The 22,090-nt window shown below is 39.4% G+C and overlaps 1 protein-coding gene across 1 annotated transcript in view; it reads left to right on the top strand.

Annotated features, from left to right (window-relative positions):
- Positions 1–22,090, top strand: part of EXO1 (exonuclease 1) — a 37,742-nt gene that overhangs the window by 7,976 nt on the left and 7,676 nt on the right. The window contains exons 7-12 of the mRNA XM_042976068.1: positions 903–1,115; positions 2,693–2,880; positions 3,455–3,551; positions 8,945–9,170; positions 13,537–13,780; positions 19,221–20,112. Of these exons, the coding sequence (XP_042832002.1) occupies positions 903–1,115; positions 2,693–2,880; positions 3,455–3,551; positions 8,945–9,170; positions 13,537–13,780; positions 19,221–20,112 (1,860 nt within the window). The remainder of the gene's footprint in view (positions 1–902; positions 1,116–2,692; positions 2,881–3,454; positions 3,552–8,944; positions 9,171–13,536; positions 13,781–19,220; positions 20,113–22,090) is intronic.

Below are 22,090 nucleotides of genomic sequence, written 5' to 3'. Positions count from 1 at the left end.
GTTGGCAATGGTGTAAATCAAGGCATTAAGGTTTTTCTTTTCCAGGAATCATCACTTTATTTTATTTAATACCTACAGTTAATATCTACTTTACAATGTTAATAATTATTTTATTTAAAATGCAGGGTTTTGCTGCTTGACATTTGTGTAATCTGGACACTTTTTCAGAGTAAGCTCTTACGGTTAAAAGGTTTTGTTTTATCCGAATTCTTCAGTAGAGTGTAGACTTGCTATTCTTATTTTTGGTAATAATTTATATGCTTTATTTTTTTTCAACTAGGTGAGGTAAATAACTTACCTAACAGGATGTTTTGCAGTTACTTAGAATTATGTATAAAACTGTTTAATGGAAAATTTTATCATGACATAGTAAGGGAGGATTAAGATACAAAACTATAAGATGATCTCATTTTTGTTACTGCCAATGTTATTCATATTATCTACATATTTTATAGATGACTAGAAGGATCTGTTGAAGGGTTAATGTTGGGTAACAGTGACAAATGAGAGGTGTCAGGCAACTTTGGTTTCCTTCTTCCTGAATTTCCTTGTTTTCCAAATTCTCTACAATGAACATGTATTACTCTAAGAGAAAGGATTTCTGTATGGATTGTTATTTGATTGCCATGACAACTCTGAATGTCAGTAGGGGGTAAGAGACACTCTTTCTACCAGAGTCAGGGCAAGGGAGTCCTGGTGCAGGACCCTATCTAGACATAGTGTATGTTTCAGTTTAATTTATTTACAAATTGCACAGTGATTACCTGGCCTATCTCTCTTCTCAATGTGATGCTAAATAACAAGAAAGAATTCTTAGGAATATTACAATGGGTTAGATCACGAAACATTAAAATGACCCTTACAGGTACTTAGGTATTTAACAATTTCCCTTCCTTTTGAAGGTGATTTTAAAAATGGACCAGTTTGGAAATGGACTAGAAATTGACCAGGCTCGGCTGGGAATGTGCAGGCAGCTTGGGGACGTGTTCACCGAGGAGAAGTTCCGGTATATGTGCATACTTTCAGGCTGTGACTACCTCTCCTCACTGCGTGGGATCGGGTTAGCAAAGGCCTGCAAAGTGCTCAGACTAGCCAATAATCCGGATATTGTAAAGGTGGGAGTGATTCACCAAGTGCCATATTCAGTTTCCAAACCATTTCTTCCATCATAGATACACCCCTCAGAATATGAATTTTAAATATTCTGTCCTGTCAACAGCCCATGTTATGTCATTGAAAGGAAAAAATGACTAAAACACTAGAATTTTGTTTTTGGCAACTGATGGACCTGTTTTAAGCAATTGACAAATTTTTTAAATGAAGACTTATATAAAGTGGCTTAAGGGTAAAGTGTTCTAGATAAAATTAATGTTAAAATTATCTTTCAGTTTCTGTCCTATTGTCTGTTGTAAGTGGTTCTCAAACTTTTTGGTCCACTTACGCTCTTTTTTTTGTTTGTTTTTTTAATTTTTTTAAGTTTATTTATTTATTTTGACAGAGAACAGAGCACACAAGCAGGGGAGAGGCATAAAGAGAAAATCCCCAAGACTTTGCGTGCTAGCAGCACAGAGCCCGATGTGAAGCTCAAACTCACAAACTGAGATCATGACCTGAGCCAAAGTCAAGAGCTGACACTCAACTGATTGAGCCACCCAGGCGCCCCACCACTTACACTCTTAAAAGCTCTTCGTGGCAATAATTTTTGTTTAATGGGTTATAGCTATTGATATTTACTGAATGAAATTCAAACAAAACTAAAATGTTTATTAATTTAAAATTAACAATAATAAATTCATGGGGCACCTGGGAGGCTCAGTCAGTTAAGTGTCCAACTCTTAATTGCAGCTCAGGTCATGATCTCATGGTTTGTAAGATCAAGCCCCACATCGGGCTCTGTGCTGACAGTGCAAAGCCTCTTTGGGATTCTCGCTCTTGCTCTCACTCTCAACATATATAGCATATTCTAAAGAAAAATAGCCGTGTCTTCTAAAAACATGAAAATGACAGGAACTGCACATTTATGTAAATCTCTAACATGGCTTGATAGGAGACAGCTGAGTTCTCACATCTACATCCTCATACAATCTGATGCAATATCATGTGCAGGGCATCCTCTGGAAAACTGAGACTCCTCCATCACCACTCTGTCATTTCCCAGATAGCTTTACCTTAAAAAATAAGTATATGTTAAGCTAATTTCCGCCACCCGCCTTGGGCAGTTCTCATCAGGAGTTGGTAGTAGAGCTGGGATTGGAGCCGTGGGCACTAACTAGCCTGTGACTCCCGGGCCACTGATTCTCACTCTCTGGCTCTTCACCTGTGAGTGTGATGCGATGATGACTCCATTTTTAATTCTCAGGTTTTGTGTGTTGTTTTGCTTTTTTAGATAAAAGGGACTTTGAGGGTGAGGAATGTGTCTTAACATCACACATGGGAATATAAACTTGACGTCGTAACTGAATTGTTCATTCTTTGGGTTAACAGAAAAATCAAAGAAGATACTGTCATAGAGACAATTTTAGTACTGCAACATGATTGTGTTTTCTGGTAGAGGTTTTTAATGTAGATAAAATTAGTTGATTTTCTGTCTCGCCTCAGCCTCCTGTAATGTGAACCAGTTGGTCTTGGAGATGATACATTCCCTATTCTGTATTTGTAGATAACCAGTAAATATTTTTACATCCATTATTAGGTCATCAAGAAAATTGGACACTATCTTAAGATGAATATAACGGTACCAGAAGATTACATCAAAGGATTTATTCGGGCCAACAATACCTTTCTTTATCAGCTAGTTTTTGATCCCATCAAAAGGAAACTCATCCCTCTGAATGCATATGAAGACGACATTGATCCTGAAACACTGAGCTACGCTGGGCAGTATCCTTTCTGAACCAGAATAGAATTTTGTATTTCTTTCTTATTTTTATGGAGATATTTTTAGTGAAACATTCAGTAAAAAGCCTGTAAATTGTTTTCTGCTTTCTTTTTTATAGTGAAGCCTATCTTTTGTTAATTTTAAATACCATGCTGGTGAAAATTTAGAGCAGCTTTTTGTTTATAACTTGCTAATTACTTGGGTTGACTTGACAGAAACATGTACCGAGTCAGTCACTTAAGGTACCCATGGCAAGGGTGGCATTTCTCGGCAAACAAGCTCGATTTATTAGGAGGGCCATCCTGGGCACGTGTGCACACCGTGTGCCCTGCTCCTAACCCGGGCTACATACACTCAGTGTGGTTCAGAGCCCTGGGTCACATATGTGATCTACTAGTGACAAGTAGACACTAGTGAACGACACCTGTGGTTTCAGGAATGCTGAAGGTAGAAAGTCAGGATCTGCTGGAGCCCTAAACCTGAGCATTTTCTACAACGATAGGAAACACTTTTCTATCGTAGTTACACTCATTTGGTTGTTAATGAAAGCATTTTTCCTTAATCTTACCAACCTAGGTATTTTGATGATTCCATAGCTCTTCAAATAGCACTTGGAAATAAAGACATAAATACTTTTGAACAGATCGATAACTACAATCCAGACATTGCTACGGTAATGTCTTAATGAGTTTTTTTTTTAAGTGACTTCACTTTTAGAGAGCATGTTTTAGTTAATGTGTTAGGAACTGTGACTAAAGGCAAATCTTCATGTAATAAACATCTTCTAAGGATTGCTGTATCCCAGCTGTTTGCACAATGTGGGTTTAAAACAACTTGATGCTAGAGAAATTGTCTGTCTTAGAACATAGGTATATTGGTTAATTTCCTTAAGTTAAAAAGCAATCACATGATATATTACCAGACCTTTAGATGTGAACATTTCTTTTGTGTCTACAAGCCTCTCTTCTCATCCCATTCCATCCCATTCCATCCCATTCCATCCCATTCCATCCCATTCCATCCCATTCCATCCCATTCCATCCCATTCCATCCCATTCCATCCCATTCCATCTGCCTTTGGCCTTTGGCATTTTGAAGATTCAAACCTAGAAATGCTACCATTAGAAGGAAAAGCTGGTTTTTTTGCTCGTTGACCAAATATTGAGTGCCTCTGAACTCTGTCCTTGAGCCCCTCCATGTTTTCTTCTACTTTTTCCCAGTTGTGTATATCCCTTCTGACAAGCACCCCCCACCCAACCATTCTCTCCTTTCTCTGACTGTTCTCTTTTCTGTTCATATCTATTCCTAAAATAAGTTCTGATGGCTTTACTTACTCATGCAGAAACCTCACACATCTTTAACCCTATCTCCAGTCTAGTACCAGCCACGTAATTCTGAATGTTTCTTGGATTTCTACGTAAATGTTTTCCTTGAACCTTAAATCCATCCACAGTCAAGAACAAACTCTTTGGGGTGCCTGCGTGACTAGTCAGTTAAGCGTCCAACTTTGACTCAGGTCATGATCTTGTGGTTTGTGAGTTCGAGCCCTGCGTTGGACTCTATGCTTATATCTCAGAACCTGGAGCCTGCTTCAGATTCTGTGTCTCCCTCTCTCTCTGCCCCTCCTCCACTCACACTCTGTCTCTCTCTCAAAAATAAACACGAAAAAAATTCAAACAAACAAACAAACAACTCTTCATTCCTTATCAGCTTTCCTTAATAACATTTCTCCTTTTTCTTTTTTAGCACTTTTCACTACATAAATTACATCTCAATACTTGATTTTGTGAGTCTTCCCAGCAGGAATGCAATTTTCATAAAGGCAGGACATTAAGAACTTCGCTGCTATATTATTTTTACCATGTTTATCTATGGAAGGAATGAGTATCAGCTACATGATCTCTTTCATTCTCAGACTAGAACACTTGGAAATAAACTTTGGCTGCTCTTTCATTGCTAAGTCCTTTTGCTTTTAAGTTGTCCTCCTGAAGGATAGTTTCTTCTTTCACCAAGCTTCTGGTCTAATCTAGGTCTTCCCACCCTTGCTCACTAATTCAGTTCCTGACTTAGCATTTATTAAGCACTGTAATTAGCATAGGTTAGCTAGTGTTCTGGAATATAAACAAAAATAAAATCTAATTCTTCCTCTCTGGTGCTCATTCCTTAGGGGAGGGAGACGTGGTTATATCGATAGAAATAGTAAGTTCTGTAGTAGAGATGTATTCTAGGCTCCATGAAAAAAAAATAAAAAGACCATGCACCTAACTCCACTGGAGAGAATTCTTCATAATAATAGTAGCAAATATTTACGGGGCATTACTATGTTCTAAATACTATTCTAATAACCTTACGCATAGTGACTCATTTACTCTTCAACAAGCCTGTGAGGTCAATATTATTCCCATTTTACAAATGAATAAACAACAAGAGGGAGGTTAGGGAAGTTGCCCAGATCACACATTTAAATAATTGGGGAGTTATGATCCCAGGCCAAGCTTTGCTGTCTCCTTGTGGAGAAACATGTGTCCTGGGTTTGCAAATGTCAGTGGGGATTTTCAAGATGATGAGTGACTCCAGGTTGAAGCATGAGTGGAAGAGGGTAGTAAGCAGTTCATTATGGATGGCCCAAGAATGTCCTAGTGTTCCATGTGAAGGAAGCAGAGGGCCTTGAGAAAGAAAAAGAGGTGAACCTGGAGAAGGTGGCTGCTGATAAACTGGCGACCAGTTGAGCATTGAAAAGAAATCATTACTGTCAGCTGAAATAAACCAAGCCTATCAGGAGGACACAAATCCCTAATGATACTAGGAAAGAACCTTATGTTGATCATCTCAAATCATGTAAACCTTCCTCTTTTCTGTTTTCCTAGAACCTCTCTATTAATTAGATGTTATTTCTTAGTCCTCTAGTTTTTCTTATTCATGTCTTTGTCCTTTTTTTTTTTCTGGGAAACGTTTGTCTTCCAACTTTGTACTATCCAGTGTAGTAGCCAGTGGCCACATGTGGCCTGTTAAAGATTCTGTTTCACGGATCTTTCTCTGAGAATACCAATTATAATTTCCTGCACATTTTCTGCTGTTGTCTGCATTTTCTGCTCTGAATTGTTTTTGGTTTTTTTTTTCTACTTGTTTTGGCCTTTTCTCTTTCATAGTGGAGACTTTTATTCAAACATCTGAAACTTCTTGTCTATTTGTTCCTATTTGAGAGAGGCACTGAGAAGCTCGAGAAGATTTGTGTGAACAAGTGGGGCCTACAGTTTTGGGCTTTACCCTTGGGTGATCTGGTTGCCAACAAGCTGGCTTGATTTTGTGAAGTCCCAAATGTCAGCATGTTTTCTCTGCACAGTTCCATTTTTCCAAAAAGGGATCCTACAATTTCTACTTGCACATGGAAACGTGGCAGTTTGCATTTTTTTTAATGTTTAATTTTGAGAGCGAGAGACAGAGCATGAGCGGGGGAAGGGCAGAGAGAGAGGGAGACATAGAATCTGAAGCAGGCTCCAGGCTCCGAGCTATCAGCACAACCCGACATGGGGCTCGAACTCCCGAACTGCGAGATCATGACCTGAGCTGAAGTCAGACGCTTAACCAACTGAGCCACCCAGGTGCCCCCATGGCAGTTTGCATTTTAAGAGCAGGTTAGGGAAAGTGAGTTGGGGTGAGCCTTTCATTTGATATCTGTCTTTAGATAAATGGATCTTCCCACCTTCTGAAGTGCCTTCTGTTTCTGGGTTTCAGCTGAACAGTTGCTCTGGTTCTGAAGGCAGGTAGGTGTGAGTTGACTGGTCAGTTGGAAGATAAAGGCCCAAGAGTCCAATAATCTTCCTTTTCTTAGCCCTGCCCCATGTAAAGCCTGTGTGGTAACTGGTGCCTTCAATTCCTGAGCTTTTCTCATGTGTGTGCAGGTGAAGTTGACTTCTCTTTGGTATTTTCTGCAGACACTTGGGCTTGATCTCTCTTCTGCTGAGTTCTTAAAATTCCTCTGTCTATACTCTGATCGACACAGATATCTCCTAATTTTACTGCAGATGGAGTTTGTGTTTTGTTCTGGGGGATAATAATCAAAAGAAGGGGACTGAAAAGTGTATACTTTGCTATCTTTACACATTTGAATTATTGATATTATAATTTCATCAGGAATGTTTTTTTTTTTTAATTTTTTTTTTTAATGTTTATTTATTTTTGAGACAGAGAGAGACAGAGCATGAATGGGGGAGGGTCAGAGAGAGGGAGACACAGAATCTGAAACAGGCTCCAGGCTCTGAGCTGTCAGCACAGAACCTGACGCGGGGCTTGAACTCACGGACCGCGAGGTGATGACCCTAGCCGAAGTCGGCCGCTTAACCGACTGAGCCACCCAGGCACCCCTCATCAGGAATGATTCTTAAGTTGTTTCTTTGTCTCAGAAACTCTATAATATTTGGCTGTATCGAATCTATCCAGTCATTAATGAGAGTATTATGGCTCACTAAGATGTCCATCCCTTTATAGAGAAATTTCTGTAGGAATCCTTAACTGTACAAGCGAATTAATCCTTTTTATTTAAAATTTAGTCTTTCCAGTCTGGTTTTCTACTTGCCTGTTGTCTTTTTCAGTAAAACTGTCAATGGGATCTATTGCCATGAGCCGTTACAATTAAGCTGTTTTTTATAACCATTTCCTCATTTATTCCAAATTACCTTCCTTGTTAATTCTCAAAGCATATCCTGAATAATGTCACCTTGTTTTATTTATTTTTATCCATTCTTTGAGAGCTTAGATTCATTCCAAGTTAGGTGGGATTTTTGTTGACTGGAATTCATGCCCTGAGTACCAACATTTTTTATGCCTTTGTTAATTTTTCCCTTTGCCTCTCTATTAGAGTTTTATTGATATCCTCTTAATATATCCATGATGCCCATTGTGAATAACTTATATTAGCATTAAGAATGACTACTTACCAGCACTTACTGTCAGTAAACTCTTTGTCAGAGAAAGTTTTATGCAAGACTCCGTGTAGACCAAAGTAGCTTTCTGTTTCTCCAGATTGTCCACTGAAGACGGTACCAAGTATGGGTCTAATAGAAACTAGAGTTTTATAAATTAGATTGTTTTGGTTTGAATTCAACCATTTTCTAGAGGTGGGATGGTTGATTACTTTAAATACACTGTTTTATGGTTTTAACTTTCAGGTGCTTTGTAAAGGGTGTGTAAATGACTATTCAGAGGCTTATTACCAGATGCTTGTTAAACCAATTACTATTTTTTGAAACAATACTGGAATTTTAAAAGTACTTTTTTTTGGAGCGCCTGGGTGGCTCCGTCTGTTAACCATCCAACTCTTGATTTCAGCTCAGGTCATGATCCCAGGGTCTTGGGATCGAGTCCTGCGTCAGGCTCTGCACTGAGCATGGAACCTACTTAAGATTCTCTCTCCCTCTCCTTCCCTGACTCTTGCACACACACCCACATGCTCTTTCTCTCTAAAATAAAAATAAGTAAAATGTTTCTAAAAAATAAATTTAAAAGAAAGTACTTTTTTTCTGGCTACATTTGTTCAAGTGCATTTTCATTTCTTGCACTGTTCATCTTAGGAAGATTCACTTTTTCTTAGAAATGAGCTAACAAGGTCACTTGAGTTTCATTATGAGAAGCAGACCCAGGAATACAAGACACATTTAATGGAAAAGTGTAGTACATCAAAATAGAAAATGTTATTAAAGAACAGATACTTCCTCAGGGTGCCTGGGTGGCCCAGTTGGTTAAGTGTCTGGCTTTGGCTCAGGTCATGATCTCACGGCTCATGGGTTCAAGCCCCACATCGGGCTCTGCTGACAGCTCAGAGTCTGGAGCCTGCTTTGGATTCTGTGTCTCCCTCTTTCTCTGTCCCTCCCCCACTCACACTGTCTGTCTCTCTCTCTCTCACTCTCTCACTCTCTCAAAAATAAATATTAAGAAAAAAGAACAGATATTTCCTCAAAAGCTATTCAAAAGAATAAGTTAATTATTTACTTATAATTTATGTTGATAAGGGAAATGATTTGGCTATTTTCCTTCTTCAAGTAACCCTTTTCCTTTTTACTATTTTAGCCTGCCCAATCAAGAAGTCATAGTTGGAATGACAAAACATGCCAGAAGTCCTCTAATGTTAATAGCATTTGGCATAGGAATTATTGCCCTAGACTTGAACTGAATATTGCTTCAGATGCTATAAGATTGAAGGAAAGTCCAAGTACTGTGGGCATTAAACAAGTGATCAGTGTTAAAGGATTAAATCTTCCAAGGAAGTCATCCATTGTGAAAAGACCAAGAAGTGGTATGTATTTTGCTTGTGGTACATATTGTGAAATATTAGTGAGTGTTGATCACATTTAAGAACTCTTTGCCAAACCCAAGGTCAGTGAGATTTTCTCCTTTATTTTATTTTATTTTTTCCTAGAACTTCTATAGTTTTAGGTCTTAGATTTTGGTCTTTGATCCATTTTGAATTAATTTTTTATATGGTGTGAGGTAAGGATCAAGGTTCACTTTTTGTGTATGTGGCAATCCATTTGTTATACCACCATTTGTTAAAAGATTGCCCTCTCCCCATGGAATTACCTTGGCACATTTGTTGACAATCAGTTGACCTTAACCATATATTTGTGAGTCTGTTTTAGACTCTATTATTCTGTATCATTGGTCTTTTCCCATCTTCATGCCGGAACATTGTCTTAATTACCATAGCTTTATAGTAAATCTTGGAATTAAGTAAAAGAAGTCCTCTAAGTTTGTTCGTGTTTTGCAAAGTTGTGGCTATTCTCTGATTTTCATAGTTCCATACAATTTTTAGAATCAGCTGTCAATTTAAAAATAAATAGGGGCACCTGGATGGCTCAGTCAGTTGAGTATCCGACTTTGGCTCAGGTAAGATCTTGTGGTTCCTGAGTTTGAGCCCTGAGTCAGGCTCTGTGCTGACATCTCAGAGCCTGGAGCCTACCTCAGAGTCTGTGTCTCCCTCTCTCTCTCTGTCTGCCACCCCCCCCCCCCAACACACTCAAATAAATAAACATTTTAAAAAAATGTTTTTTAATAAGTAAAGCCTGCTGAGATTTTGGATTAGAATTTGGTTGAATCTATGGATCAGTTTTGGGGAGAATTGACTCCTTAACTATACTGGTTTTTTGTTTGTTTTGTTTTTTAATGTTTATATCTTTGAGAGAGAGACGAGTATGAGCAGGGAGGGGCAGAGAGCGAGGGAGACACAGAATCTGAAGCAGGCTCCAGGCTCTGAACTGTCAGCACATAGCTGGACGTGGGGCTCAAACTCACAAACTGCGAGATCATGACCTGAGCCAAACTCGGATGTTCAACCAACTGAGCCACCCAGGCACTCCACTATTTTGGATTTTCTGATCTGATTAGTGAAGTCTTTCATTTTTCTTCAGCAGTGTGTTGTAATTTTTAGTGTGCGGGTCTTACAGACATATATTGTCAAATTTATCACTATGTTTCAGATTTTTGATGTTATTGCAAACACTTTTAATTTTGATTTTTAGTTATTCATTACTAGAAATACAGTTGACTCTTGAACAAGGATTTGGACTGTCCAGTTCCACTTATATGTGGATTTTTTTTTTTTTTTATAAATACAGTGCAGTAAATGTATTTTCTCTTTATGATTTTCTTAACATTTTATTCTGTCTAGCTTTATTACAATACAACATATAGCATACAAAATATGTGTTAATTAGCTGTGTTATCAGTAAGGCTTTTGGTCAAGAGTAGGCCACTAGTAGTTAAGTCTTCAGGGAGTCCAACGTTATACACAGATTTCTGACTCGAGGGGGTCAGTGCCCTTAACTCTCATGTTCAAGGGTCAACTGTACAATTGACTTTTGTGCTTTAATCTCCTGTTTGACAACCTTACTAAATTTATATATTGGTTCATAGTATCTCTTTTGTAGACTCTGCAGGATTGCTGTATAGATGACCATACTGCCTGCAAATAATGGTAGATTAGTCTGCTTCTCCTTTTCCACTCTAGATGCTGTTTGTTTGTTCATTTGTTTTCCCCTCCTTTTATTTCTTTTTCTTGTCTTCTGGAACCTCCAGTACAATGTTGAACAGAAGTACTGAGAGTGGCATACTAAGTATTGGGCAAAGAAAGGTGTTTTACTTTTCTCCTAGAAGCTGTGTAGAAGTAGAAAGGATGATTGCAATCTGTCCCCTCTCTCTTTTCCTCGGATAGCTACATGAATGAATGAAAGTCTAACAACAAAAATAAAACAAGCCCTTTGTAAATTCAGGTATAGATTATTCATCTTTTGTCAAAATGTATTGATTCCTTCTGCACCTAAATCTTTTCCTGATAATATCTCTGGAGCTTTGTTTCCTTTTCTGAAATGGGAACGATGTTGCCTATTCACAAATTTTTGTATATGTTCTATAGGGTAACCTCTAAAAGCCCCTGGTATGTATCAAGTACAGTATACATGTTAGTTCCTTCCTTCCCTTCTGTTCCCATGAAAATCAGCTATTCATTTTATGTAGGGAGCTTCTTATCTGTAAGTTCTTTATGCTATAACTACCACCTATCACTGGATTTTGTGCCCTGGACACACATCTAAACACAACAACAGAACAGAAAACAGTAAGTTAACCCCTTTAAAAAATGCTTTTGAAGGTTTTTGTTTGTTTGTTTGTTTGAGAGAGAGACAGAGCATTGAGTGGGGGAGGGGCAGAAAGAGAGGGAGACACAGAATCTGAAGCAGGCTCCAGGCTTTGAGCTATCAGCATAGAGCCTGATGTAGGTCAAACCCATAGACCACAAGATCATGAGCTGAGCCGAAGTCAGACTCAACCGACTGAGCCACCCAAGAGCCCCATAAGTTTACCCCTTTTAGTCAGCAGCCTGTCATAGATTTAGAGATAGCCACTGTGACTCTCCTAAATTTCTTTCCCAAGCTGTTTCTTACCTACCATGTTGTGTTTTGGATACAATGTAGTTTTTAATGATTGTGTGACTATTATAGTCAGTGATTGTTGAAATACAGTCTTCTTACCACAGAGCACAGTAAAAATTAAGAATTATGTCACTATTTCAGCCCTTCACCCAGAGACTATGCTTTAATATTACAAAATAAGATAGCATTAGCTTTTATTAACATTCCTGTCATTTTGCTGCATTTACTGTTTATAATCAGAATCCACTAGTTGTTAAACTAGGTACAGTTATATTTTTAAACTTGAATGTGAAGTAAATTATCTGTATTGAGGCAATCTTCACTATAATCCATTGTTCTGCCTTTATAAAAAAAAATCTTCGTATTGTCTACTAATTTATGGGTATTATCTATGTCACCTGGAAATTAGAGAAGTGTGGCTCCCTGTGTTAAAATGTGTTTGCTGGTGTAACATTTGATGGAATCAGCACAAGTAGAGACACTGAGAGAACGTACACTAGATTCCAGACCGCCGTTCAGCCTGCAGTCTTTGGGGTTCTTCAATTTGCTGCAATTCCACATAATAGCTAATATACAGTTATTTTGCTCTGCATTGTCCACCAGGATAATATGAGACACACTGAGGTGTCCTGCTCAATTCAAAATATGCTAAATCCGTGACATTCCCCCAAATAGCTAGTCTAAAACCTTATCACAAAAGGAAAATGAGGCTAGCCTGCCTAGCATGACTGCTTCTTGGAGAAACCTTGCTGAGGATCCTCAGCGTTTGTTTCCTTCTTCCATAAGGGCCCACAGTTCTCTGCGTAATAAACAAATTTAGGCTTTTTCCAGGAATCAAAATCAAGTTTGCAGATCTGTGGCTTCTTAAAAATCTATAGGTTTTTAAATTTGAGGCATCATCGTCTCTCTAGCGTTTGGTACCTGCAACCATTTTTCTGACCTCATAAAGTAGTGAGTACTTATTCCTACGTGAGTGAGGCTGTTCAGAAAGAATTAGTTGGACTGATTTAAAGCACCTTAGCACTGTCTCTGGTGGCCTATGTCAGGCATCAACGTATTGTATTATTTAGTCTTATGATTTATTCTAATGCCATAGAATACATTTGTCACACAGGTTTCTAGGGCCCCATAACTCGGTAATGAGGATCAGAACTGGAGCACAGATTACTTCACAACATGACAGTCACATATACTTCCGAGACTGTAACGTATGGACGGTGTGTAGAAATGGCTGCTGGTTTTATTGGAACATTGTATTTAGTTAGTTAGTTAGTTAAAGCACAAGCAGGAGAGGGGCAGAGAGAGAGGGAGACACAGAATCCAAAGCAGGCTCCAGGCTCTGAGTTGTCTTATTGGAACATTTTAAAAGTCAAACAGTATATCATATATTGGCATGTAAATTGCCTTAATTTCTTTTTTCATTCAAAATCAAGCCTTTAGTATAATAAGTATATAGCCTTACAGAATTGATCGTATCCTGAAATTTTGGTTTCAGTAATTTCACATAAAATCATAAAAACAATGGACATTAAATCTTAACTAATTTGTGAAATTGTAAACCACAGCTTAAGGGAATTTCCTTTTTCTTCTAAGTCATTCTTGTATCTCCTTTTTGGGATGCACTGTTAAAGGAATAAGACTTCATCCTTAAGACAGTGAGATGTGGGCTGTAACATTAAGGCTGAGTCTGCACACGGCAGGCACAAAGATTTACAGACTGTTTTTGTTTCTGTTTAGAGGAGCTGTCAGAAGACGATCTGTTGAGTCAGTATTCCCTTTCATTCACAAAGAAGACCAAGAAAAGTAACTGTGAAGGTCATAAATCATTGAACTCTGAAATGCTCATGCCTCACCTGGTAGATGGAACTACTGTTAAAAAAAACATAAGCACACCACCTACGACAAGAAATAAATTTGCAGCATTTTTACAGAGAAAAAATGAAGAAAGTGGTGCGGTTGTGGTTCCAGGGACACGAAGCAGGTACAGTTTATCTACAGGATGTTGTGTGTCTGTTGTTATTATCTACTCTGTTGATATTTATTTCAGCTGTCTTAAATAAGCAGTCCATGGAGTAGGTGTGGGCTTGGCTTAATCCCTTGACCATTTGTATCATGTGTAGCTGTAGTCCTGACGTAAATGCACAGCTATTGTCATGCGGACGCAAAATAAGAACTGTCAACTTATTATATTTTGCATTAGAAAAATTCTCTTGTTTTGGAGGGTCCCCTGCTTCTTTGTTTCTACTTTTTTTAAGAGCTAAAAACAATTTGGCAGGGTATTTTTATTATTATTTTGAGCATTTATTTTTTTATTTTTTTAATTTACATCCAAGTTAATTGGCATCTAGTACAACAATGATTTCAGGGGTAGATTCCTTAATGCCCCTTACCCATTTGGCCCATCCCCTCCCTCAACCCCTCTCTCTAGTAACCCTCTGTTTGTTCTCCATATTTAAGAGTCTGTTTTGTCCCCTCCCTGTTTTTATATTATTTTTGCTTCCCTTCCCTTGTGTTCATCTGTTCTGTGTCTTAAAGTCCTCATATGAGTGAAGTCATATATTTGTCTTTCTCTGACTGACTAATTCATTTAGCATAATACCCTCTAGTTCCATCCATGTAGCTGCAAATAGCAAGATTTCATTCTTTTTGATCACTGAGTAATACTCCATTATATATTATATATACTACATCGTCTTTATCCATTCATCCATCGATGGACATTTGGGCTCTTTCCATACTTTGCCTATTGTTGATAGTGCTGCTATAAACATTGGGGTGCATGTGTCCCTTCGAAACAGCACACCTGTATCCCATGGATAAATGCCTAGTAGTGCAATTGCATCTCCCTGATGATAAATGATGTAGAGCATTTTTTCATGTGTTAATTGGCCATCTGGATGTCTTCTTTGGCAAAGTGTCTATTCATGTGTTTTGCCCATTTCTTCACTGGATTATTTGTTTTTTGAGTGTTGAGTTTGGTAAGTTCTTTATAGATTTTGGATGCAAGGTATTTTTAGAAGTACATTTAAATACAGATGACTATAGAGCTCTAATATTAATTGAAAACCAATACCACACTAAGCATTGGGTTACAAAAATGAGAGACCTAGTATTTGTTGAGAAGCTTATAGTCCAGTTGCAAAAATAGATCTGTAAAGGAAATCTATACAGTGTGGTGGGTACAGTGACAAAAGTATCCCTGAGGTGTTCTGGGGGCATTAAATGGACGTCTCATGCAGATTGGGTGGTTAGGAAGGGGCAGGGGTCAGGTGCCATTACAAAGAATGCAGCCTCTACCTTCCCAGTAGAGGCAGGCAGCTTGGGCAGAGGCATGGAGCTGGGCAGCGGCATGGGGCAAGCATGGGGACAGCTTCTTGCTGTCAGTCGTTCTTATTAGCTGCCAAAATGCAAGTCTAGAAGGATGCTGAGGGAGCAGAAATAGGCACAAGGCCAGTTCAGTTTGCAAGCCAGGCTAAGGAACTTCTCATCTTTAGAGGTGACAGGAGATATTTGGAGGGTTTTGGTCAGGGTAGGGTATGACTTGATCATACCTGCTTTTGATGGACCACTCCAAGTGTGCCATGAAGGATGGATTCTAGAAGACCAAAGTGGAACAGAAAGATTGGGTAGGCTGTTCTGTAGTCCCTGTGAGTGATGATGAGATTTTGGGGTCAGGATAATGTAGGGGTCTGGAGTTTATACCCTGGGATTGGACCGCCTCGATTTGAATCCCATCCTGTTCACTCATGAGATGTTTGACTTAGGTAAGCGGACTTCTGGGTGCTTCAGTTCCCTCTTTTTTTTTTTTTTTTTTTTTTTAAATGTTTATTTTTGAGAGAGAGAAAGAGAGCATGTGCATGAGTGGGTGTGGGGACCAGAGAGAGCAGGGAGAGAAGTCCAAGCAGGCTCTGGGCTGTCAGCCCAACACGGGGCTCAAACTCACAAACCATGATATCATGACCTGAGCTAAAATCAAGTCTGACGCTTGACCGACTGAGCCACCTAGGCGCACCCTCTTTAAGAAATGGGACCAACATCTCTGACAACCTCAGGGCCACTGAGAGGATTAAATTAATACTGTAAATAAAGGTGCCTAAAACAGTACCTGATAGATGATCAATACACAATGAATAGCTCTTCTTCTGTTGTCTGGGTGGTGAAGTCACAACGAGCAACAGGACGTCTCAGTGTCGAAAGTTATGTGGGCACATGAGGTAGCAACTCTGAGAACCGAGCAGCCCCCGCATTCCCCTAGGAGACTTGGAGAGGCTGTTGTCTTCAAGTGTATACACCAGGCTGAGCCAGGCTGTCTGACCATGACTGTGGGAAGTGGGCAGGAAGGAACCCCCCACTGCTCCTCTCCCATCAGGCCTTCTCAAGGGAACAGCCATGTCTCAATTAAAGGATCATTTTGATTCTGCCTTTCCTAGTCACTGTCATTAAAGATGGCATTACCAGTGCAGCGATGAAAAAGGAGGCTTCCAAAGATGAAGGCGGCTCTAGATGATACACACTGATTAATAACATCCTAGAAAGTTGGCTTTTCTTACTTGGAGAAATTTTTAGAACTTGCGTTTTGTTTTTCCATGTGGGAGAAAATAAAATTTCCCTTTTCTGTCACTCAGTGCCCACCTCTTCTTCGAGGACGGGCTAATGAGAACAGAGTTCGCATATCTCTGCAGGCCTCACCTAGTCACCAGCGAAGCTTAATCAAATTTCCATTCACAGCTGCACATCGCTGCTTTAATAGTTTAGGTAGATGTGGCACTGATAAATCGTTGAGAGATGTTTGGAAAAATAAAAGTTTTTTTCTGTCACTTTCCTATGAAATAATTGTAAGTCTCTACAGTTTTCTGACCTGGGTGGTATAACAACATCTAATAACAACTAAGTGTTAGGAAGTTGGTATTTGTAGCTAATTTTCAAAGTTCTTTAACATACTCTCTTCCTCCTTTCAGCAAAATGATGAGACATTCAGGGTTGGTGTTATTTTCTCCATTTTGGGTTAAGACATTCAGGCTCCAAGAGGTTTAAAAAAAAAAAACAAAAAACTTTCCCAGGGTGGCATAGTTAGGACTGGCGATGGGAGAGGTCCTGGTCTTCCTCAGCATGGTGCGTGGAAAGGAGCACGTGATCTGATCGGCCTGGATGTGAATTCACACTGTGTCATCACATTAATTGAGTGATCCAGGGCACCTGGGTGGTTCTGTCATATGAGTGTCTGACTCTTGGTTTTGGCTCAGGTCATGATATCACAATTTTGTGAGTTCGAGCCCTGCATCTGGCTCTATGCTGACAGCTCAGCGCCTGCTTGGGATTCTCTCTCACCCTCTCTCTGGCCCTCCTGTGCTTGCACTGTCTCTCTCTTAAAATAAATAAATGAATTAAAAAAAATTTAATCGAGTGATCTTTCACACCATTGAATTTCCCTGAGCCTATTTCTTTATAAAATATGTATCAGCTGTTCTGAAGACTAGCAGAAGTATATCAAGCACCTGACACAGTGCCCAGTCAGTAATATATCTGCGAGAATTTATCATCACCCCACTCTTTAATGTGATTTGTATTTAATATAATATCACCCCACTACATTAACCTAATGCAACAGGAGGTATTAAATATGCCAAAGTTTGTCTTCATCCTGTCTGCTTTTTTAGAAGTCTGTTTTAACTCTTTTATTATATAGATACTTTATCCTAGAAACATGCCAGTTTATCTTTTGAGATCTAGAAATATAAGTTAAGCAACAACATACACTAATTGGGAAGAGGTAGCCATGATCTGGGAGGAGTTCTGGGTTTTAATTCTGCTCTCTTGCTGATTAATTTTATAACCTTGGGCACTGTTACTATAACTTTTCTTACCTATGAAATCATACCTGGAAGAATACTTGGATATCATAGGGGTTATTATTTAAAAATGAATTATGTAATCAGATCTAGGAGCTGTTTTGTGCTTAGTGACTAGCCTAGTAAGACCTTTACTTCCTGCCCTGTACCCACACCTCAGCTGGGGATTAGATGAAGGATAGAGAGGGTATTTTTACTCTCTAGCATTTAGTAAATATTCTGTTTATCATCTTGGATTTGAACTAATTAAAGCAGTAATTTCTCTTTAGGTTTCATATTTATCTGATCATATACTCTGGGAATTTCCTTTTTAACCTAAAAACTCTCTGAATATATCTTCTCTATAAGGATACTCATCTTTCTTTTCTATTGGAGTGTTTATAAGTGATGTTTTAAAGCTACCAGACTGAGTAAACCTCTTATTAATACAGAATTTAATGATTGATGGTGAGGGGCACCTGGGTGGCTCAGTTGGTTAAGCGTCCGACTTCAGCTCACGGTCCATGAGTTCAAGCCCCCAATCAGGCTCTGTGCTGACAGTGTGGAGCCTGGAGCCTGCTTCAGATTCTGTCTTTTCCTCCTCCCTCCCCGACTCGTGCTTGGTCTCTCGGTCTCTCTCTCTCAAAAATGAATAAACATTTTAAAAAATTTATTAAAAAAATGATTGATGGTGAAAGTCATAACCTCACATATTTAAAATAGTGTGAAAGTTTATAGGACATTTATTTAAAAATTTTTTTTTTTCAACATTTTTTTATTTATTTTTGGGACAGAGAGAGACAGAGCATGAACGGGGGAGGGGCAGAGAGAGAGGGAGACACAGAATCGGAAACAGGCTCCAGGCTCCGAGCCATCAGCCCAGAGCCTGACGCGGGGCTCGAACTCACGGACCGCGAGATCGTGACCTGGCTGAAGTCGGACGCTTAACCAACTGCGCCACCCAGGCGCCCCAGGACATTTATTTTAAAAGCCAGTAGAGTATGGACCACTACAAGTTCCCAGATGATTCACTACAATGGACTAAGCCAAGATAAAGAGTAAATGACTAAATTTTTTTATTTTGCATTTACAAAGTAAGAGACAGTAGTTGTAAATTGTCCTTTCTGTCGCATATTTCCATATCTCCTCAAATATTTGACTGTCAGCCATGTGTTAGCCACTATTGTAGGTACTGTGGAGGACACAATGGCTTGGATGGTAGCTGTCCTCAAGGAGCTTCTGGTCTGTTGGGAGTCTATTCAGTGAAGGTTAGGAGAAAGGATACCTATATGATGATGAGGTATAGATAAATTATGCCAGTTCCAAATACACGTATGTAGAGAGGACTGGTTTTAGGAAATCCTGTCTACAACTTCAGGATTTCAAATAAATTTCTGAATGTGTGAATGTTGTTATAATCAAAATTTAAACTTTCAAGAACGGTTTCCTCTTTATTTATGAAATTATGTATTTAGGAGAGTTTTTCTTGAAGAAACAAGACCATTTTTCCATTTTTCATTATCTGAATCTTATCACCTTTGTGAGAAAACTCTAAAACATTTATGCATTCTTTGTATTATTTTTTTTTGTTAGATTTTTTTGCAGTTCTCTGGATTCCGCCAACTGTGTATCAGCGAAAGCAGGCGGTGAGCCCCCAGAAAAAAGTGCTGTCACAGATGAAGAGGCCAGTGTAGCTGAACCAGATCATCAGGATGGCAAGAAGCTGGCTGGTCCGGATGGAGCATATAATTCAGATGATGAGGTTCCAGATGAAAGTTCTGTCACAGATGAAGAGGCCAGTGTAGCTGAACCAGATCGTCAGGATGGCAAGAAGCTGGCTGGTCCGGATGGAGCATATAATTCAGATGATGAGATTCCATATGAAAGTTCTGTCACAGATGAAGAGGCCAGTGTAGCTGAACCAGATTGTCAGGATGGCAAGAAGCTGGCTGGTCCGGATGGAGCATATAATTCAGATGATGAGGTTCCAGATGAAAGTTCTATCGCAGATGAAGAGACCAGTGTAGATAAATCAGACTGTCAGGATGGCAAGAAGCTGGCTGGTCCAGATGGAGCATGTAATTCAGGTGATCAGGTTCCAGATAATGCAACTATGATTGCTGACGACTCTCTATGTTTGGAGACCAGCAAATTCACAAGGACCATCTCACCACCCACCCTGGGGACACTCAGAAATTGTTTTAGCTGGTCTGGAAGTCTCGGAGATTTTTCACGAACTTCAAGCCCCTCTCCAGGCGCAGCACTGCAGCAGTTCCGGAGAAGGACCGATCCCCTCACTGCGGCACCGGACCAGAGGGAAGCGTCTGCCGTGTCCCAGTTAAAGAGTGAGGAGTCCGGTGATGGAGCGCCTCCCGTGCGGGCAGCGGCTTGGTGTCCAAAGTCTCAAGGAAGCCCAGAACTGTCGCCACACAATTTAAATGTGTCAAAACTGTCTCAGCCTTCTAGTAAGGATTCCGACTCAGAGGTAAGTCACATTATGAAGCCTTTGTTTTCAAATCCATACATAAGAGAAGATCTGGTATTAATCAGATCACTGGGGAAATTTTGCCTACGTTATAGAAATAATTGGCTGTCTTAACTTTTTTTTTAAGTTTACTTTTTTATTTTGAGAGAGAGAATGCACGCAAGTGTGGGAAGGGCAGAGAGAGACAGAGAGAGAGAGTCCCAAGCAGACCCTGCACTGTCAGCACAGAGCTGGATGTGGGGCTCAATCTGAAAAACCGTGAGATCATGATGTGAGCTGAAATCGTGAGTCCGAGGCTTAACTGACCGAGCCACCCAGGCACCCCTGCTGTCTGAATTTTTTATTCTAGGTCTTACTGTGTAGAAACTTCACAGTTTATTCATTGTAAGGACTTCTCTGTATGTTTAATACTTTAAACTCTTGTACATTCAATCTAACTCTATCTCCTGAGTTACTTACATACTGTGGAACAGTTAAGACGTAAGCAGAATGGTAACTTACAATACATTTAACATTTAATTCCTTAATATACTTTTGGATTCAAATAACATTTGAAACCTTATAAGTAAATGGCCTTATCAATTTGATGATGTTCATCTTAAGGTTTTAGTACTTAGAAATATATTTTCATTTACCCTTCTTAGTCCTGCTAAACTTCCCCTTTCTAACAAAACAAAATGGTAATGCATGTGATTTTGTCATTCTGTTTTAAGTTAATAAAAGCATCCTAACCATTTTTTCCCGTTTATGAAATATCTTTTAGTCTGACTTAAAGCTTCAAGTATGTACTGCTCATAAGATGCCGTGAGGTTGTAAAATGACATGACGACAGAATAGCTTCCTTTACATCTGAGTTACCTCAGATTTACCAATATAACATACTTCGTTTTATCTTCACCACCTGTAATTACCAAGTTATAAGAACAGTTATAGCCGCGGTACTACTTGAGAGAATTTTGATAATCCTCAATTTTGGAGTGTGTCTATCAGGATAGCTTGTATTTATCAAAAGGAAAATATTTTATTCAAGTTTCCAAAGGAAACTTGAGTTGTATTGGACTCAAAGTGAAGAAAAAAGCTAACTTACAATGTGAGAACAAATTGTTTTCATTTAGAGAAAGCTGAAATCAGTTAATATGTTGAATTCAAACTGTTCCCTGCGGTATTGGAGTGTGAAGACTAGGCCAGGCCACCCCTGGGCTGCCTTGGAGACGTGTGCTTTTCTTCTTCCTTTCATTTGCTTTGCCCTCAGTTCATCCATACTGGTCTACAACACTCTTTCTGTTTCTTTTAATATCCATTTTAGGGGCGCCTGGGTGGCTCATTTAGTTAAAGCATCTGACTCCGGCTCAGGTCGTGATCACATGGTTCGTGAGTTTGAGCCCCACATCAGGCTCTTTGCTGTCAGTGCAGAGCCCGCTTTGGATCCTCAGTCCCCCTCTCCCTCATCCTCCCCCGCTCACGCTCTCTTTCAAAAATAAACATTTGAAAACAATACAATAGGGGCGCCTGGGTGGCTCAGTCGGTTAAGCGTCAGACTTCGGCTCAGGTGATGATCTCGCGGTCCATGAGTTCGAGCCCCGCATCCGGCTCTGTGCTGACAGCTCAGAGCCTGGAGCCTGTTTCAGATTCTGTGTCTCCCTCTCTCTCTGACCCTCCCCCGTTCATGCTGTGTCCCTCTCTGTCTCAAAAATAAATAAACGTTAAAAAAAAAAACAACAATACTACAATCCTCCATTTTAACACCATCCTTTTCATTTTGTACTGCATACTGCATTTGCCCTTGGCCCCATTTGGGTGCCAACACAGTAGCTGTCTCTTGAACATCTTTCATGAAAACGTCATCTATTTATGAGACTACTCTTAGGTCTGCTGAGCTCTTTCAGGGCAAGTGCTTTCTCCTTTTTCAACAGACATCTTCCTGTTTCACTTTGTAATCTTTTAGCCATGTGTTGCTGAGAAGCATACCAGTTCACAG

This window comes from Panthera tigris, chromosome F3, assembly GCF_018350195.1.
Source record: "Panthera tigris isolate Pti1 chromosome F3, P.tigris_Pti1_mat1.1, whole genome shotgun sequence".
NCBI classification, from domain to species: domain Eukaryota; kingdom Metazoa; phylum Chordata; class Mammalia; order Carnivora; family Felidae; genus Panthera; species Panthera tigris.
The sequence above is the reverse complement of the archived record's forward strand: the minus strand, read 5'-3'. Positions and strand labels throughout refer to the sequence as shown.